General features: G+C 35.0%; 2 protein-coding genes across 3 annotated transcripts; both read left to right on the forward strand.

Moving 5' to 3' along the window:
* The first annotated feature begins 3040 nt into the window (after window positions 1–3040).
* On the forward strand, window positions 3041–5158 carry LOC143546892 (small ribosomal subunit protein eS1-like). Its single transcript, XM_077038447.1, has 7 exons — window positions 3041–3095; window positions 3198–3245; window positions 3343–3448; window positions 4179–4316; window positions 4416–4601; window positions 4703–4903; window positions 5014–5158. The coding sequence occupies exons 1-7, from the start codon at window positions 3085–3087 to the stop codon at window positions 5104–5106; spliced, it is 783 nt and encodes a 260-aa protein (XP_076894562.1). The 5' UTR covers window positions 3041–3084; the 3' UTR covers window positions 5107–5158.
* Window positions 5159–8361: 3203 nt separating this feature from the next.
* LOC143546893 (urease accessory protein D-like) lies at window positions 8362–14508 on the forward strand. Of its 2 annotated transcripts, XM_077038449.1 has the most exons (8): window positions 8362–8460; window positions 8522–8587; window positions 8685–8759; window positions 9022–9066; window positions 10112–10342; window positions 13011–13093; window positions 13193–13355; window positions 14395–14508. In XM_077038449.1, the coding sequence occupies exons 1-8, from the start codon at window positions 8362–8364 to the stop codon at window positions 14506–14508; spliced, it is 876 nt and encodes a 291-aa protein (XP_076894564.1). The 2 variants fall into 2 exon arrangements, with proteins under 2 accessions (XP_076894564.1, XP_076894563.1); XM_077038448.1 differs by lacking the exon at window positions 14395–14508 and having other exon boundaries at window positions 13011–13067; window positions 13193–13259.
* Window positions 14509–19010: the final 4502 nt, after the last annotated feature.

The following is a 19010-nucleotide window of genomic DNA, read 5'->3' on the forward strand; positions in this document are numbered from 1 at the left end:
TCCAGCTGTGCGGCTGTTTTTTCTTTCACATCAGTTAATTAAATATATATGGCAATATGTAAGAGTGATTTGTTTACCTTTGTAGAAGGTGGCTGAAGTGGAGGTTATTAGGATTATGTCACCTTTAACTATGTTATCACTCGCAAGGTGTTCCATGTCTTTCCAAAAAGTGATTTCAACCTCGTTAGTTATGTGAGAATTGAGTTTCTAATTGAAATTACATTGATAATGAATATTGTTTTGAGTTAGGTGCATTTGTTCTTACCATTCGTCTTCTTTAGTTTATCCACCTTGTTTGTGTGCTGAGAAAACTTCTTTTCTAACCGTCCAACGTAGTCTGCAAGTTAAGAAATTAGACATTAGTTTTAGGAGGTGTATGTGACAGCAGGCATGGAAAGATGGCTTCTCTGATGTTTTTACTAAAAACTTCATATTTAAAAGTTAGAAGGAAAAGGTATTTGACAATCTAATAGCCTCTATAATTTATATGAGTTGGATCTTTAGGGCACGGTAAGTTAAGAGAGTGAAAAGCTAATCTATCTTAGTATAAAACTCAAAGTTGTGGATAATACAGTTGTAGTCACATGTTTTGAGTGTTAGTGTTTACCTGCAAGAGGTCTCGGGTACTCTCTATGCACCCTCAGCGATTCATGTGTGGCTAGTCTAAAGTAGTAGGCGGGTGTTAGGTATTATATAGTAGAAGGACTATAGTGTAAATGTTGAATAGTTTAGGGTTATAGTTGTAATATATTCATATACATAAGCAGGAGTTATGAATGAAAATAGTAGCTAATGATTTAAGAGTTTTATCTCTTCTTCTTCTATGATTCTTCTTCTTCTCCATCTTTAGCTCGTTTACACGTTCTGATACGTAACAAGGGGTATGTTGGCATCAGTTTTAGGTGTGAATGTTGCCCTGCTCCCAATTCGTAACGAAGCTTCATGGTCCACTACCTTATTGGTCTTTCTTGCATCAACACAAACATACTCCGTTACCGTATAACATGCGTTAACTTTGACTATTTCATCAAAGTGTTCTTGTTGATTTAAGTTGGCCATAACTTCGATACCGTCACCCTGCATTGAACATTAAAAGAAAAGGATCCGTAGTTTGGTCAATTTCAAAAGGATGCAATACAATTAGGACCGAATACTCACATTGCTGTCTACAAAAAGGTAGCAAAGTTCCTTCTGGAATTTTGGTATCCACTTTTTTATAACTCTTACCAGTAGCGGTTGTGGTTTTAGACGCGCTTTGATGTCACGGATGTGTATCGAGGTCGGTCCCATTCTGTTGACTGTTGCGGAGTTATTATAGCTGTTAGTGTAAGCAAGGTATATACAATATCAGTATAAAGATCTCTTACTACGAGACATGTCAGAGGGACAGTAGAGTAATACACGAAAGTTGATGGTAAAAATCAAATGTAACAGTTATAAAAAGACATCAACTAAATCAAACTTAATAACACAACCGAAAACATAAACATGATGTTTTTTTTTTCATGAGAACATTTACCTAATACGATTAACAAAAAGTAAAAGTACACATAAACACGTACCCGTAAACGAAGTCCTAATAGTTTGAGCAACAAAACTGACAATAAAAGAATATAGCATAATCAATTATTTATGATGGAAGCAAAAAAACATTTGACGCAAGTTACACAATAGAACATGTTTTCTCAACTTCTAACACAGCACACCCACTTTCAGTCAATAATGCATTTGGAAAGTTATCCAAAAACTTTAAAAAAAAGTTGATTAACATAACAAAATAAATAAGTAAACAACTATATAAAGCATACACCCCTATAAGTATCAAGTTTTAGAACCATATTTACGCAATGGTAGATTTATAATATAAAAGAAATGGAATGAACGTGTAATTAAATCACAAAATAAATAAGTATTGGCGTATATCAGAATCAGAATGGAGAGAGAAGGCTTCTCCAAATGAAAAAATAAAGCAAAGTACATGTGTAAAGTAAGAATGCTGTGGCAGAGCACGTGTAACATATGAAACCAGGTGTAAGCAAAAGAAGGCCATATACTGCCCTATATACATCTCTTTAAGCATAATTTCCAAGAAACACTAAAATTGTGAGTTGATAAGAAGTTACAAAATACAATATATATATATAATATATAATATAATTTGTAATAAGAGTATAGCACAAATTCCATTTGTGCAATTAATTTATGTTTTTAAATTAATCGAAACTTATTCTTTTCTTGTCTAATGAAAGAATTGAGTTTTAGATGTATACAGAGGGAAAGTCGCGTGCAATGAAAAATGCAAGCACGGCTTGGGGAGGGATTTTTACTAATTTAACAAAGAAATTATCTACTTCATTCGACTAGTTCAAGGAGTTTGTTGTTCATACAATGTAATTTGTGGAGTTTTTGATTTATACAGTACAGTTTGAACTTTGAAGAGTTGGGAAAATCAGAATCTAGGATATTTACCCTCCACTCTTGCTATGAATTAAAACTTGAAGGAAGTTACATTTAGGGGTGTAAAAGCCGAGCCCGAGCTCGGGCTCTGGTTCGACTCACAAATTAATTATTATATAGTTAAAGTATTTTCATAGTATATTTTTTCATTCATAATTTTATATATAACAGAATATATATTATCAAGTTATTTTTTCATAAAATTATGTATATATTCAAACTATTTTCATATTATATTTTTCGTTTAGCCTCGCGAGCTAGCTCAAGCTCGATAAGTGAAACTCGGGCTCGTTTAAACTCGAATCAATTAAGTTTCTTAATGAGCCGATCTCGAGTAGCTCGTGCGAGGCTCGTCTCGTCTCGCTTGCACTTGGTTTGTTAAAATAAAAATCAGTTGAAGCTACAGCCTACATACAATAAGAAGATGGGCCTTTGAAGTTGGACTGAAGTGTTAACAACATGGGCCTTTGTAAGATATACACACCACTTAAAACATAACATACATATATATAACATCTTATATCCTCACTAGGGTATTCTCTCTTTACAGATCAGATCAATCAAAAGCTAGGGTTTGAGCTCAGCCGGCAGCCTCAGATCACCTGCACTTAGCTCGTAACCGCAACCATGGCCGTCGGGTACCACATCTATCCACTGCCTGTATATACACATACATATGAAGTTTCAATTTGCAAATCTATTAACTTTTTATTATTATTATTATTATTATTATTAAACAGGAAGAACAAGCGGATATCCAAGGGAAAGAAAGGAGGAAAGAAGAAAGCGTAAGTTTATTATTATTATTATTATTATTGCGAGTTTGTGATTATTATTATTATTATTATTTGATTGGATTTGATAATATAATAATAATAATAACAGAGCTGATCCGTTTGCGAAGAAGGATTGGTATGATATTAAGGCTCCGTCACTGTTTAAGACCAGAAATGTTGGTAAAACGCTTGTTACTCGTACTCAGGGTACCAAGGTATGATTTTTTATTTTTATTTGATTGTGTTGTTAGCTAGAGTTGATATATTGTTAGATGTAGGGGTGTAAACTAGCTTGTGCTTTAGCTTCAAGTGCCGAGCCCGCCCGAGTTGGCTTGTGAGCTTAAAAGAGCCTATTATTAATCTAGTTTTTGTTTTTAGATATGAATTGATTCCTAAATTGTAATTGTTTTGTATAAAGTTATGACCAAATAAATGAATATTATACAAAATATACGTGTGATTTTCAGTAAATATTTGATAAACAAGTTTACTTGAGCCGAGTTTGAGCTTGAAAAACTACTCATTAGCTCAGCTCGAGGTATAGAAATTGAGCTTGAAAGACTACTCACTAGTCGAGCTTGAAAAACTACTCATGTGCTGAGCCTGAGGTATAGTAATCGGGCTTGAAAGACTACCCACAAGTTGAGCTTGAGTTTTAGAAATAGAGTTTGAAACAAGCCGAGTTTGAGCTTAGAAAACTACCTACGAGTCGAGCTTGAGTCTTAGAAATAGAGCTTGAAACGAGCTGAGCTTGAGCTTGGCCTTGTAAAACTACTCACAAGTTGAGCTTGAGCCTAGACAAGCGGGGGAAAGTTTTGGCTTGTTTACACCTTTATGTTGCTGTATTTATACGGAAGTCTCATTCGGGATGTCAATATGTTATATTTTTCATAACATATATGTTTATAATTTGGTTGTTAAATGATTTTTCTTTTTTCTTGTCAGATTGCTTCAGAGGGATTGAAGCATCGTGTGTTTGAGGTATCATTGGCTGATCTTCAGAACGATGAGGATCACTCCTACAGAAAGATCCGCTTGAGAGCTGAAGATGTTCAAGGAAAGAATGTTTTGACCAATTTCTGGGTACGAAACACTCAAGCAACGTTTACATTATTTTTTCTTTCATTATATATAATGAACCATGTTATTCTGATAAATTTTGCATTTTTATGTTGTTTCTAGGGTATGGATTTCACCACTGACAAGCTCAGGTCACTTGTGAAGAAATGGCAGTCATTGATTGAAGCACATGTTGATGTTAAGACAACCGATAACTACACCTTGAGGATGTTTTGCATTGGCTTCACTAAGAAGCGTGCTAATCAGGTGAAGAGGACATGCTATGCACAGTCTAGCCAAATCAAACAGGTATGAAGTTTGCCATGTTTATACTTAATATTTAACAACAATGATGAAATGATGAAAGCTTTTTGTGTCTAATTTGGTTATTATGTTTGATATTGTTGTAGATTAGAAGGAAGATGAGGGAGATCATGGTTACCGAAGCTCAAACCTGTGACCTTAAGGAGTTGGTTCTTAAGTTCATTCCCGAGTCAATTGGTAGAGATATTGAGAAGGCGACATCTAGCATCTACCCGTTGCAAAACGTTTTCATCCGCAAAGTCAAGATTTTGAAGGCACCCAAGTTTGATATTGGGAAGCTGATGGAGGTAAAACACTCATTTTTATTCACAGCATTTCGTTATGTACCTTTGATTATCGTTACTTGGTTTAGTTGAATTGACGTATTAATTGTTTTGTATATGTTTTGAATGTGTAGGTTCATGGAGATTACTCTGAGGATGCTGGTGTGAAGATTGAAAGGCCTGCTGATGAGGTGCCTGCTGAACCAACTGAAGTTATCGGTGCTTAAATGAGGGTTCATAATTTCTATCTTTTTTTACTTTATTTAATTTCATGAACTTGAGACGATATTGGGTGTTGTTTTGTTTTTTATAGAAGCTAGCGTTGACATTGTTATGCTTTGAACGCCTAAATTAATTTTTTTTGTAGTAGACTACCATATGTTAAGCTAGCTTTGTCCTGGTTTGACATATTTATCATTAAGTGGTTTATATCTTTGGAATGAGTTTTTGATTATATGTATTATGTTTAGTCAAGCATTAGCTTCATGATTTCTTGAGTGCATTTGTAGTGGAAACCATAGACTTGGTTCTACTTTAGGTTTTTACTAGTTCTAACCAGTGCCTCCTAAGAATTGTTTTCTCGCTAGCAGTTGGCTTAAGGTGGTTTCAATAGCGCACATGAGGTGGTTGGAAAAGGTGATCAAATTTTGTGTTCGATTGGGCATTAGCATTTTGTAGTTCATGTTCAATGTTATTATTGTCAATGGTGACATGCTAATCGGTGTCATTCACAAACTAATTTTTGTCTTCTACATGTGTCAATGTACATTTTCAAAGATAGATTAGAAAGCTAAGAATTAAGCGTTAAAATAAGATAACAGAAGTCTAAAAGAATGAAATTAGAGTATAAATTTGTTTAAACAAGATAAGAGTAGAAATTTGTATGGAACACCTATGTTTGGGTCTAAAGGACACTTGACAATTGGCCAAGTGCATATGTGTAATCACCGGAGACGTAGAGGCTGGCTAATCGTCTTCCAAGCGCGAACTTATGCTTGTTTGTGTAAATCCGCAAATACAAACAAGGTCTTGTTCTGTTTGGTTTAGTTCAGTTCTACTTCTACATGATTCTCATGAAGTGTTTATTATCAATCGATGTATAGTATTTTAAAGATTATGAACAATGTCTTTTCTGGTAATCAAGCAATTTGAAAGTTTTATTTAGGTATATTTCTCTTAAAGCATGCCGAATTTGTTAAATTCGGGTATTAATTTTCATGTTCTGAACCTTAAATGACGTGTAATCAGTGATGGTATTTTATTTAGCGTGTTCCTACCATCTATTGAAACATTTGATAAATTTCCAAATGTTTTTTTTCCTTTAACTGCTTATTAAAACCTGTTGAATATATATTTTCACGCATTTGAGATGTTTGAATAAGTGGTCTGCTTCATCGCTTTTCGTAGTTGCAATTTAAAACCTGTCTCATCTCTATTGTTGAGATGGAGGGTTCAAATCCTATAAAGTCTAGCGGTAGGTAGATTATAGGAATAATGACGAGTATGTGCATTCGCCATTAAAAAGAATATTACAGCACATGGTTTATTTAGTAGAAGCTTTTGCGAAAACATAAGTATTTACTTCGACTTAAACTGTAGCCATACTGACTCCTTTATTTCCAATGCATTACAAAAGCCAGCGAAGTACATATGGTCAACGGTCAACTTTTCACGGAGTAGTGACACCTGCAAAAAAAAATAATAAATAATAATAAACAAAATGCATAAATACAAATTCACAACAAGCTAACAGCGTGGCCTATTGTCCGTTTGCCTTCTATTTCAATGTACATTATTGCAATATGAATATATTTATTCTTAAAAAGTAAACACAAATAGCCTTTTAACAGTTACTTCCACACTTGAAATGATGAGGAACTCTTCTACCGCATCTTTCGACTAGCCTGATGGCTCGATTAATATCCCCAATGATTGCAACTATCTCGGGTGTGACATCAGGACATATGCACTCCGTGTGGTGCATATGTGAAATCTAAAAAGTTACTTTTACAATACCGGAAACGAAAAATTTAAACAACACTTAACTGTGGATAGTAAATTAATAAAGAGAAAAGAATCTTGGGGGGGGGGGGGGGGTAGTGTTGCGTCGTATCTTGTTGATGGTAAGTACAGAGTGACCCCTTGGTTTGGTGTTTTTAATTGCTTACTTTTGGCATCGATTCTTCACTATACAGTTTAATTTAGGTACAATGACGATACCTATATGTTTCAGTTAATTGATTTGGTGTTATTAATTTCAAGCATTGACTTCGATTCCTTTGATAATTGGTTGATTAGGGTTAAATGTCAGTTTTACATGTATTATTCGTACTGCTTAATTAGGATATTAATACATTTTTCTTAACATCATCGATGCATCCTTCACTGTTGATAGGATTCGTGATTGTTTGATTCCCTTTTTATTTTAATAAAGTGATATTTTACATTTTACTAGTTTATTTTCTTTAAAAGTTGGTGTTTTAACCCTATATAGGTTAACCGATTCCATTATTAATCTAATTGGTTTCACTAGTAGCTGATATATCCTTCCAAAATCGGTTAGGAATCAAAACCGGCTATTTGGATTAACCGGTTTTGTCTGTTTGACCAAAAATGGGTTTCCAATAAGACCATCTGTATCGGGCAAGATATTCACGCTTTTTGAGGCCAAAACGCCGGAGAATGTACATAACGTTGGTGGGGCTTTATATACATGTATTTGGCATACATCCACACTGTTTTAGTGAATGGCATCCAGTGTACTTGATCTATGACCATTAACTACCATTCAAAGTTTCCTTTTGATAAGTTCGTTTCTTACTATTGAATGGTCATTAGTCTAAATGATTATGTGGTGTATATATGTAATTTAAGTGACCGTGTATTTGTTCTTCATTTATCCTACTATAATCTGCAAGATTGGACTTCAATTATGATTTCATCTTTTCTTTAACGTCGTTCTTGCCTTTACATTATCAATTTATAATTCATATTTTTTTTCATGCATATTTGGTACTTTTTATTTATTTGTTGATGATTTATTTTTCTCAGACTATTATTCATTATGCAGCTTTAGGCGCTTCTTCTAAACTAGCAACCAAACTTGCAACATATTCATTTTAGGTACTAAAACTTCGCTTCAGTTTCTAACTTTTTTCAAAATTCCGAATCTAACTAATGATATTATTTCAATCTTATGCACACGCCTTACCACAAAAGAAAATTATCTGACACTCTTATTATTATTTAAAAAATAAAATAAAATTCACACAAATGTACTATACTTTACGCAAAGTATAACCATATTTAACAAACATTGAAGCATACTTTTCAATAAAAATTGAACTAAAGTGAGCAAAATAGATTGTTTGTACAAGTTATAAGGAGGTAAATATGGAGTTATAAGTTATAACTGAAAACCAGTTTTGTATTATTAATAAGTTATAAGGCGTCCCAAACACCCCTTTGAATGGAAGGTTGAGATGGAAAGCGGCAGGCTAGTAGTGGGGAGAGTCGGAGGGAAGTCGACCGTAACCCGATGCTTCTCCAAGTATCCACTCAAATTCATCGTTCCCACGAAGGTAACTAACTCATAAATTTCACTACCCAAATAATAATAATAATAATTTGATGATGTTGCAGGCTGGGCCTTCTTCAATTGATACTGTTTGGATCTATACACTTACTTATGGTGGTGGCATTGTTTCTGTAAGCATCATCATCATCATCATCATCATCATCATCATTATTATTATTATTATTATTATTATTAGGGAGATTGTTTTTGATTAATTTTTATGGTTAGGGCGATTGTATTTCGTTTGATCTTACTGTTGAAGATGCTTGTACTGCTGTGTTGACCACTCAGGCGTCTACTAAGGTCAGGTTAGGCCAGCTTCATCTACCAGCCGACTGTTTGTTAAAATGCTTTCTATGCATACTTGCTCTGTTTTCAACTTATTTTCTTGGTTCATTTGTGTATACAACATTGTTTGCAGATATATACAACTGATCATTGATTTTAAACTTTGATCACAGAAGTCAAAGATGATATCTTTTTTGATATATTGACTCCGTGAATAATCTGTTTGAATAATGTTGATTGATATTCCTCGATTTCTTCACATTGTTGCGTTGTATAGGTGTATAAATCGGTGGCCTCAAAGTGCTCTGAGCAAGTCATGGAGGTAAGAGAATAACAACTAGTACAGATTAATTCCATATATGCACACAGAGAGACAGCCAAACACACACACACACTTGTTCCTTCAATGAAATGTATTATCTAGGGGTGTTCACGGTTCGGTTTGAAACCGTGAAACCATGAAACCGTCCAAACTGGTCATCGGTTCGGTTTCACGGTTGGTTTCTTTTTTCAAGTTTCGGTCGGTGGGTTTCAAAAATTTCAAACCGTAGCGAACGGTTTGGTTTAAGGTTTGTACCAAAAACCAACCGTATAAACCGGACCGTATAATTTAATTATATTTATTTTTTTAAATAGTTCATTTGATATATATGTATCAATATTTTTTTTAAATATAAACTGTTAGTGTATATATAATAAGAATATTACATTATTTTAACAAAATATTAATTGGCCTTCATCCTATTAAATTACTAAACGTGATTGTCAACTGAACGAATTGTATCTAAATATGTTAACTTTTGCAAATTATTCACGCTTCACTATAAATTTATTGAACATTTTGTATAAAAACCCAACGTGTTCAAACCGTGAAACCAAACCGGAACCAAACCGGAACCAAACCGTAACTAACAGTTTGGTTCGGTTCGGTTCGGTTTGAGAGCTCTATGGTTTGGTTTTGGTTTACATGAATCAAAAACCGTTAATAACGGTTTGGTTTACGGTTTGATCCAAAAACCGCGAAAACTGGACCGTGAACACCCTACTATTATCTAATCTATTTAATTTATTGGCACAATTTGGGCTTAGCTAGTAATCGAGCACTTCTATGAAATCACATGTCAACTCAAACATTTCAGTTTTTAATGGGACAAAGCGAGTTTATTAGATTGATGAGTTCATCTGTTTCTTTCCTCATGTGTACATTCTGAATTACTAAGAATACTGTTATTGCTCAACTGTTAAGATTAAAAGACTTGATCTTGATATTGTTCTGACATATGGTTTAAAAAGTATTATATTTGCTTTCACTTCTCTTTTTTTATTCTTTGGAATATTGTTAACAAGCCCATTATTTTCAATGTTAGGCTAGAATAGGGAATGGCGCCCTTTTGGTTGTCATTCCAGATCCCGTGACATGTTTTTCCACTGCAAAATATGCACAAAATCAAGTGTTCAGAATGACACTTGGCTCGAGCTTACTGATTGTTGACTGGATCACTAGCGGGCGCCATGAAAGTGGAGAAAAATGGGATTTCACGCTATATAAAAGCACCAACCATATATACATGGAAACCAAGCCTTTGTTTCTTGATACGGTATTTTTCGTCTTTATATAAGGAAATGTTACATGGGTGGTCCCTGTGGTATGGCTATATTGCGGTTTTGGTCCCTAAGTTTTATTAATTACACCTTTGGTCCAATAGTTTTTCCAAACGTAGCACAGACAATCACTGGTTTTCCCGTTTTGGAATTTTTTTAAAAATACAATTGTCAGAAAAGTTAACTTACATTGACTCTGCGGACTATCTTCGTTACGTTTGGACAAACTATATGACCAACGGTGTAATTGATGAAACTTGGAGACCAAAACCGCAATATAGCCTTACCACAAGGACCATCCGTGCTTTTTTTTTGAGAAAATGTGTTTTCTAATGCATGTGCTATCGAGTACATTGTATTCCTATTGCATGTTTGGTCGCTAACTTTGAGTAATTAATTATTATTAAAAACAGGAACGGCCCCACTTGAATTCTTTAATAGTCAGTTAATTTATATTTCTTTTAATGTTTTATTTTATTTTTTAATAACAAGGGCATTTTAGTCATTTCGTGATCTAACAACCATCCATTTTACAGACCATAGGTGTTACACTTTCAAACTATTGCAGCCCACAGATGTAATTTCTAAAAGTTAGGGATTAAAAACAATAGACAGAATTACAAATTTTGTCCATTAAAAAAAGCCAAATTACGGTTCGTGTCCTTTGTTAAGTTTCCTTGCAGGCGGTGTACTTTAAACATTTTTTTCCTACACGTTATGTCCTTTAAGCTAACTGGGTTAGAAAAACTCAGTTAAGTATGACATGTGCCAGACATGTGATGGGCATAATTGTAATTTTAGTGTATCTTTAAATTAAAAATATATATATATATATATAATCCCCTCCTTTCTCTCTTCTTTCTCTCTAAGCCACCACCATCACCATAAACTCCGGCCACCATAAATTCCGGCCACCGCAAACGATCCCTATCACCCGAACCCGACCCATCCTTTTCCAAAACCCGTATCCCTATCACCCGAACCCGACCCATCGGCAAATTATCCACGAGTTGCAGGTTTCCGGTAGTCGATGTCTACGCCGGAAAAACGGGTATGTATAATACGATATGCCATCGCCGCCAACAACCCTCACTGTCTAATTTGTTTAAAAACTAAACCTTTCAATTATTGAAAACATCAAAATTAAATTATTTATAAATATTCTTTATCCAAACCCTACCTTCCATCTTCCATTTGTTCCTTCACCGCCACTACACGTTCATCTCCGGCGAGCCGCCACCACCGTCTACTCCGGTGAGCCATCACCACTGCAACTGAAAGTCACCACTACAGCTGGCTCACCACCGCAACTAGCTCACCCCATCTTCAAATCCCAGAAACCCTAAACCACCGCAGGAAGTCCATCCTCTTCGACACCAAGCAACCCAAACTTAAACCTTAAAATCAAAAAGAGGGGAAAAAGGAAAACCTGCAACATCGCCGGTGTTTATGGAGGTCATAGATCTGGGTTTTCGTCATCATCTATCGCCGGAAAAACGAAAGAGACGGTGAGGGTTGTTGGCGGCGATGGCATATCGTATTATACATACCCGTTTTTCCGGCGTGGACATCGACTACCGGAAACCTGCAACTCGTGGATAATTTGCCGATGGTCGAAGCCAATTTGAAGCGAAAATCGACCGACGTTTGTGATCTCCCGTCAGCGATGTTGCAGCAGATGATGGCATTCCGATGAAGTGGGTGACTGGTTGTGGTCTACCGGCGGGTGGGTGACAGGTGGTGGGTGGCCTTCCGGCAGGGTGGGTGGCCTGTGGGCTGTGGTTGGAGATCGGGTCATTCATATAATCTATTCAATTTGTATAAAAGACAAAAATGGGTGGCCTATGGGCTGTGTAGCAGCAGACGAAAAGACAAAAATGCCCTCACATGCGCCTCACGTGAGGGCATTTAACTGAGTTTTTCTAACCCAGTTAGCGTAAAGGACAAAACTTGTAGGAAAAAAAAGTTTAAAGTACACCGCCTGCAAGGAAACTTAGAAAAGGACACGAACCGTAATTTGGCTTTTTTTAAAGGACAAAATTTGTAATTCTGTCAAAACAATATGCACATACCACAGGGACTATCTATGTAATTAACTCTAAAGTGATTATCGGATCATTGCGGTTTTAAGTCACAATGATCAGTTTAAATGTTTGGATAAAGTGATTTTGTTTCTGATTGTAGCATCAGGGGTCGGCTCCGAGAATTAAAAAAATGTTTTGGGCCGAAGGCGAAAAATATTTTGGGCCCTAAGTAAAAGGAGTATTTTGTTGGGTTTAAACAATTTAATTTTTAAATGAGCTTAAATGAGCTTACTTGGTTATGATTTGGTTTGTGTAAAAAAACTTTCGTATAAAAATAGGCTTAAACATGTCTCAAATGAGACTAGAACCCCCACAACCTTTTGGTTGGGAGTCACAACCCTTTGCCACTAGACCAAGCTAGTTGTTATGTAATTGAATTTAAACATTAAAAACACATATCTTTTTCATAAAAACACATAAATTTTTTTGTTTAAATTTCGGGCCTAGCAGGGTGTTGGGCCGGGGGCCGTCGACCACCCAGCCCTCCCTAGGGCCGGCCCTGTGTAGCAGTTATGAAACTCAATCATTTCATACCTGCTGCAACAAAGAATCTTATTAATAATGGTTCATGTGAATGCAGGTACTACTCGAAAACAGAAACGCTACAAGTATTGCTGAACGAATGCAAGATTACCAAGTAACTGCAATGGTTGTTTTGTTAGGGTAGGATCATGGTCACTAACCTCGATATCTTAATAATAATAATATGAAGCTTTATAAATGTAAGTGTACAAGTGAAGTTTATTGTTCTTTTGGATTTAGGCCTAAGTTGAAGGACATACAAAACCAAATCCAAGAAGACGTGAAGAAGATGATGTCAGCGCAACTGCATGCTCCATCTACATGTGGAAGAACTAAATCGATTAATGGTGGTGGTTATACAAAACCATCCCTTGTTGCTTCTTGTAACTTGTTTGGTCCAAAGGTAGGTGTTGACTTTGACCTTTTCAGTTAACTGTGCTTTTCTTTGTTGACTTTTGACTTTTTCATGCCTGGACTATTTTATCCCTTTGTGTTTATTTGGTTCGTTTGCAACCATATCAAAATGAGTAGTTTTCTAATACGGGGCTCGTTGACCTGCAAACAACTTTTTATCAATTTTTTTATAGAATTAATTGCACTGATGGTCTTTGTTGTTTGGCCATTTTGCAACTTTTTTATTTTTTTGGTAAACGGGACAGTGCATTGGTACATATATTAGCACTCAAAAGAGAGGATTACATGCTAGTGCATCCCCCCCCCCCCCCCCTTTCCGAACATTTACCAAGGAGGGGAAGAGACCACAGAAAACAAAACAAACACAGACCAAACAACTAAAGAAATCAGCATTCAATCTAAAGACAAAAGTAAAGCAAGTCAAGATTTCTTCTTTGTCTTCCTTAAGCAACCTTTAGCCATAAAGCGTGCCATACCATTTGTCTCGGACTCAACCTCAAGTACGTCTTCCTCGGATTCTACATGGCTCTCATTTCATCATATGTTTCATAATCATCTTCATCAGATTCTGACTTTTCTCTAACAAACCCTTCGTACTCACTATCTCGATCATCTGCAGTCGAACTGAGTATGTTCAAATAATAGTGTTCCCCTTTAGACCATTTCTTCCACACCTCTTGGGGTGGTCTTTTTTTAGCATCAAAAATTTTTTTGGGTTCCTTTTTATCAGTTTCCCAAACTCCATACTCATTATCATATACATCGTTTGTGCGGTCAATTGTATTAATAAACTCATCAAGGACTGAGAATTGATTACTAACCTTTATTTCCGATTTTTTTCTTTTTAGTCATTTTGCAAATTTAGTCCCCAAGTTTCAAATATTACATGTTTACAACTTTGGACCAACTGTTTGCATGAACGTAACATAGTTGGTCCCTGAAATGGATGAAGATTAACGTTTTTTCTTGTTAAGTGCGTGTTAATGACCAAACTACCCTTAACATTGTGCTGTTTTCGATACGTACAGGGAATCGGCGTTGTTGTCAGAATAGCTGCCACAACAACAGAATCCGTTTACAGGTTTCTTCATACTCAGTTTGCTGGTATGGAGCCAATGATCGGTTTGTACCCCTACCACTAGAACCTGCTCCAGCCATTGGCCATCTTGCACACCCTCTCTAAGTCATGTAACTGTTATTTTCTGGATTGCCATTGTTGTAATATGTTGATACTGTTTCTTGAATGATAAATCTGGCACAAATCGTTGATCCATCTTATTGTACAGGACAGGAGATGATCAGATAAATGTTCAGAACTGTCATCTGCTTACCTGGCAAATGCTCAAGAGAAAGATGGTTAGTTTTTATGGCTCCTATATTAGTGCATTAAAAACATGGTCATAGTGAAAGTTGGCTTTTGAATTGGAAGTCAAACCATGCAACACCGTGTGGTTTCTGTTTAAAAAAGTTTTTTACTTAATGTGAAAAGACAATAGAAGAATACAAATTTGAATTGAGAAAGCAACATGAGAAAGTAGAGCTAGGATCCGTTACCCGCTTCGGGTGCTTTGGACGAACTTTCCCCTCCTGATTGCAACCAAGGGATGAGAGGGGGTCTGTCGTTGGGTTCTGACAGCTGGAGTAGCTGCTTGTATGGATATCATATGCGCTAAAAATGTACTTTGGACCTGGGCCCACGAATGGCACAAATGGTGGATCGTGGACCTAAAATCAACGAGTATGGATCCTAGAATCAAGCAAGACACTTATCCAGACAAACAAATGATGATATATGTGAATGCGAACAAATACAGGGTTTTTGGGTTTAGGAGCAAAACTACTGTAAACACAAAGGGTCAAGTGATACTTGGATTAATTTAGTGCAGTAATACCTCTATAAATTAATAATGTTAGGACCGGGATATTTTATTAATTTAACGAGGTATTATTATATCGATAAATTATTAATTTAAAGAGTTGGCTTACATTCATGGTCAACTCTCAAATTAATGCATCGACCTTCAAAATTTCCGTGTTCGTTTACTCCTATTTGAAAAGAACATAAACAGGGACCTTCAAAATTCTCATGTAGATTCACACATTAATAAACTTGTCAAGTTTGATGTACATAGATCTAGATTGATCACCATAAAATGTTTAATGACAAATTTTAAAATAATAAATTTTAAAATCACATCAACTATGGTAAATACCGTTCAAAATCCAGTTGATGATCATTCAGTGTCTTTGGAACTTGTCACTCGGAAGGAAGCATTGCAAGCGGTAACACCTCTTCACAACTTTTTGTTGCGATACGACTTACGAGAATACGGTGCCTCAACTCTTTCTTAAGTGTAATTGAGAGATTTAAAGATAACTCAATATAGATTTGCAGTTCACAAAAAAACTAGTGACTATAGATTCATTTTTACTAGATAATCTTAAAATGTTAAAATATTTTAGTAATTATTAATTTATAGTTTCGCTGGGACCAATATATTTACATTAGGATTTCACAAAAAAATATTATTTTATCGATTGGGGTCCAATTTTAAACTGATCTCTAGTTAGGATCGAACAAATTATTAATTTTATCAAGTATTAAATTATAGATGTTCTACTGTGTATACAAAATGAATTACATCATATGTTGGACTAAACCTTCTAATCTTTATTGTATAATTCTAAGGCCTTGAGATCTTTTACTTGTCACGTGGCATCTCAGTACATCCTCTTGTCATACCGGAGATCTTCGCGCATTAAATGCAATATTGATCTTCATCCTCTCTTTGGGATATGGCTCTGCGTATCTGGCTAAGCTTCTAGAAGAATGCGTCCAGCTCCGGCTACCGGAATATAGAGCTTCATCTGCATTGTCCACACCTTAAGCATGGTTGGTCCGCCTGCCCGGGCTATGGCTTGTTATTCGGCATTTTCTTGTTTTTATCAGGTTGTCTAGCAACAGGATTCCCGACTTAATCTTTTACCATATGCACCCTCAAACTTAGTTCAACTATCACACCTTCTAAGCCTTAATATTAATCTATATATCTTGTAACAAGTAACACAAGGATATCAAGGTTCACTAAACCTAGCCCATATATAGTATGCGGGTTCTTGCTAAATAAACCTATGATGTCTAGTTAATTTCTAACACCATGTAATAATAACAATAACAAACTTATGGTTGGTTATGGGTGTTGAGAAGCCGTGAATAAGCATACGTTCCTAAACCAATTGTTTTTCTTAAATAATGTTGTAATAACATACTAGGACTTCATCTTACAAATCTTGGCTTTTGATAAAAACAGGATAAACTGTTACTTAGGTTATTGGGACCTTATTAACTAACCAAGACCATAACCAATTTTATAGGTGTGCAAACCGGTTTTTTTTCAAGAACCGGAGCCGGTTCTGGGTTTGGTTAACAAAAGTCAAGAATCGGGTCGGGTATGAACCAGTTTCGGGTATGGTTGGGTTTTTTTTACTGGTTTTGCCTTTGGCCGGGTTGGGTCTGGGTTTTGATCGTGTAGAGGTGGAATCGGTTACAACGGGTCCAGGTACTATTTTTCTTAGAAACCAAAACCTGGTCTGTACCTGTGGGTTACGTAGGACAGGATTGGGTCTGAAACCGAATTTTTTACCAACCTCTAACCTATGGTCTTGAAGTTATGAGTTTTATGTAGTAAAGGGATCTATAAAGTATAAATTCTATACCTGTTCATGTCACTCTTTATAAGATAACCAAGAAATGATGAATTAGTCCTATCTAAACGAGTTAAAATCCACCAAACATAATATCTTATGAAGTTAATAAACTTCAACCTACAAACATATTGTAACTTCAACCCTAAATAATACCCAACTAGTATTTTTAACGCGCCCTACATGGTGGGTGTTAACGTTCGATCAAAAAAATTAACCTAGTGTGTTGCCATGGTATTCTCACCTGTGTAGAATACCCGTCACAACTATACGAAATTAAAATATTCATCATCATCATCGTACTCAGTGTATCCCACCAATAGCAAAGCTATGGTGGGGTCTGAGGAGGGTAAGATGTAGACAACCTTACCTCTACTCCATAGGAATAGAGAGGCTGCTTCTGGTGAGACCCCCGGCTCGATAGTGGTTTTGCATCAAGCCTTGGACATAAGGCACATAGCACTCAATCATCAGGCAGCCGAATAGTGCATGTACCCTTGTCTTTTGGCTATCAACGCCACCACATGATGTCTGGTTAACCTTCTGCCACTTTTAACGCTATTTTCACGCAATTAGTAAAATAACGTCAAAATTAGTGCAATTTCACTTTTGCCCACCCAATGGCCCACACATATATACATTATATGCGTGCACCGCAAACAGGGCGTTTAAATCTAATTTTATTAAGATGTATATAATTGCATTTATGATAGCCATAAATAAAATATAATTATAATAAATGGTAGTTTTGAATTAAATAAAAATAATCCTCCTTTATTATTTTATTTCAAATACATAGGGAGGGATATTTTGAGAACCTTGTTGAGTTTTAAGAACTTAAAAACTTCATTCTTGATCACACATTTAATTAGATTACATTATGTGGTAGAGATTAAATGTGATTAAAAAATTAAAGTATGAGAGAGAATAAAGATGCACAGTGATTACACAAATTTAAACATGCGTTACACATATGTAATAAGTCGACTTGGTGCGTAAAAAGTTCTGTAATTTTTTTACGTATATGTAACCTACATATATTACGTATGTGTAAAAAAATTCAAAAAAAAATTGTTCAGTTCTTTCAAGTTCTTAAAACTCAAAGTAGTTCTCGTTTGAAATATCCCATATATATGTGTGTGTGTGTGTTAGAGAGAGAGAGAGAGAGAGTTGAGTGTCTAAACCATGCTTATATACATCGAAAATTAAAGTCATAGGTAACTAACAACAACTAACATGTAATAAATTTATATTATTTGATATGAATAGTAGAAGAATTGAGATGACTAACATTTGCAAATTAATATATATATATATATATATATATATAGATATAGGGTGGAGTTATAATATAAAGTAGAGTGTGTCTAAAAAGTGTAAGAAGTAATCTGATGCGTTAGATTTGGTGATCTGATGGTCTAGATGGAAAGTGTGTTTTGTAGAGGATGTGCTTTATTTTAATACTTGTTTATAACACTCCAGGGACATAATCGTCTAGTGTGTTATGTTATATATGGAAACATTATCAATTTATAACTATCATTTTTAATCCAAATTTAAAACACAACAACAAAAACATCACAAGATATATAACTGTGTGTTTTAAATCAAAATTTAAAAAAACACCATATTTTAATCCAAATTTAAAACACAACAACAAAAACATCACAAGATATATAACTGTGTGTTTTAAATCAAAATTTAAAAAAACACCATATTTTAATCCAAATTTAAAACACAACAACAAAAACACCAAGAACTAAAACAAACTAGCTTGAACATCATAACCAACATTAATGAACAAGATATATTACAGTGTGTTTTTATTAATTACAAGGCTTTTAAATAAGCCGATTACAAAAGAATTTTCTAACAGAAAGGATTTAATCTATATTACAAATATGGAGATCAATAATATTTAAAATTATTTTTAATACCA

Source organism: Bidens hawaiensis, unplaced genomic scaffold, assembly GCF_021521415.1.
Source record: "Bidens hawaiensis isolate Kalapana, Puna unplaced genomic scaffold, B.hawaiensis_p1.1 tig00014475_1, whole genome shotgun sequence".
NCBI classification, from domain to species: Eukaryota; Viridiplantae; Streptophyta; class Magnoliopsida; order Asterales; family Asteraceae; genus Bidens; species Bidens hawaiensis.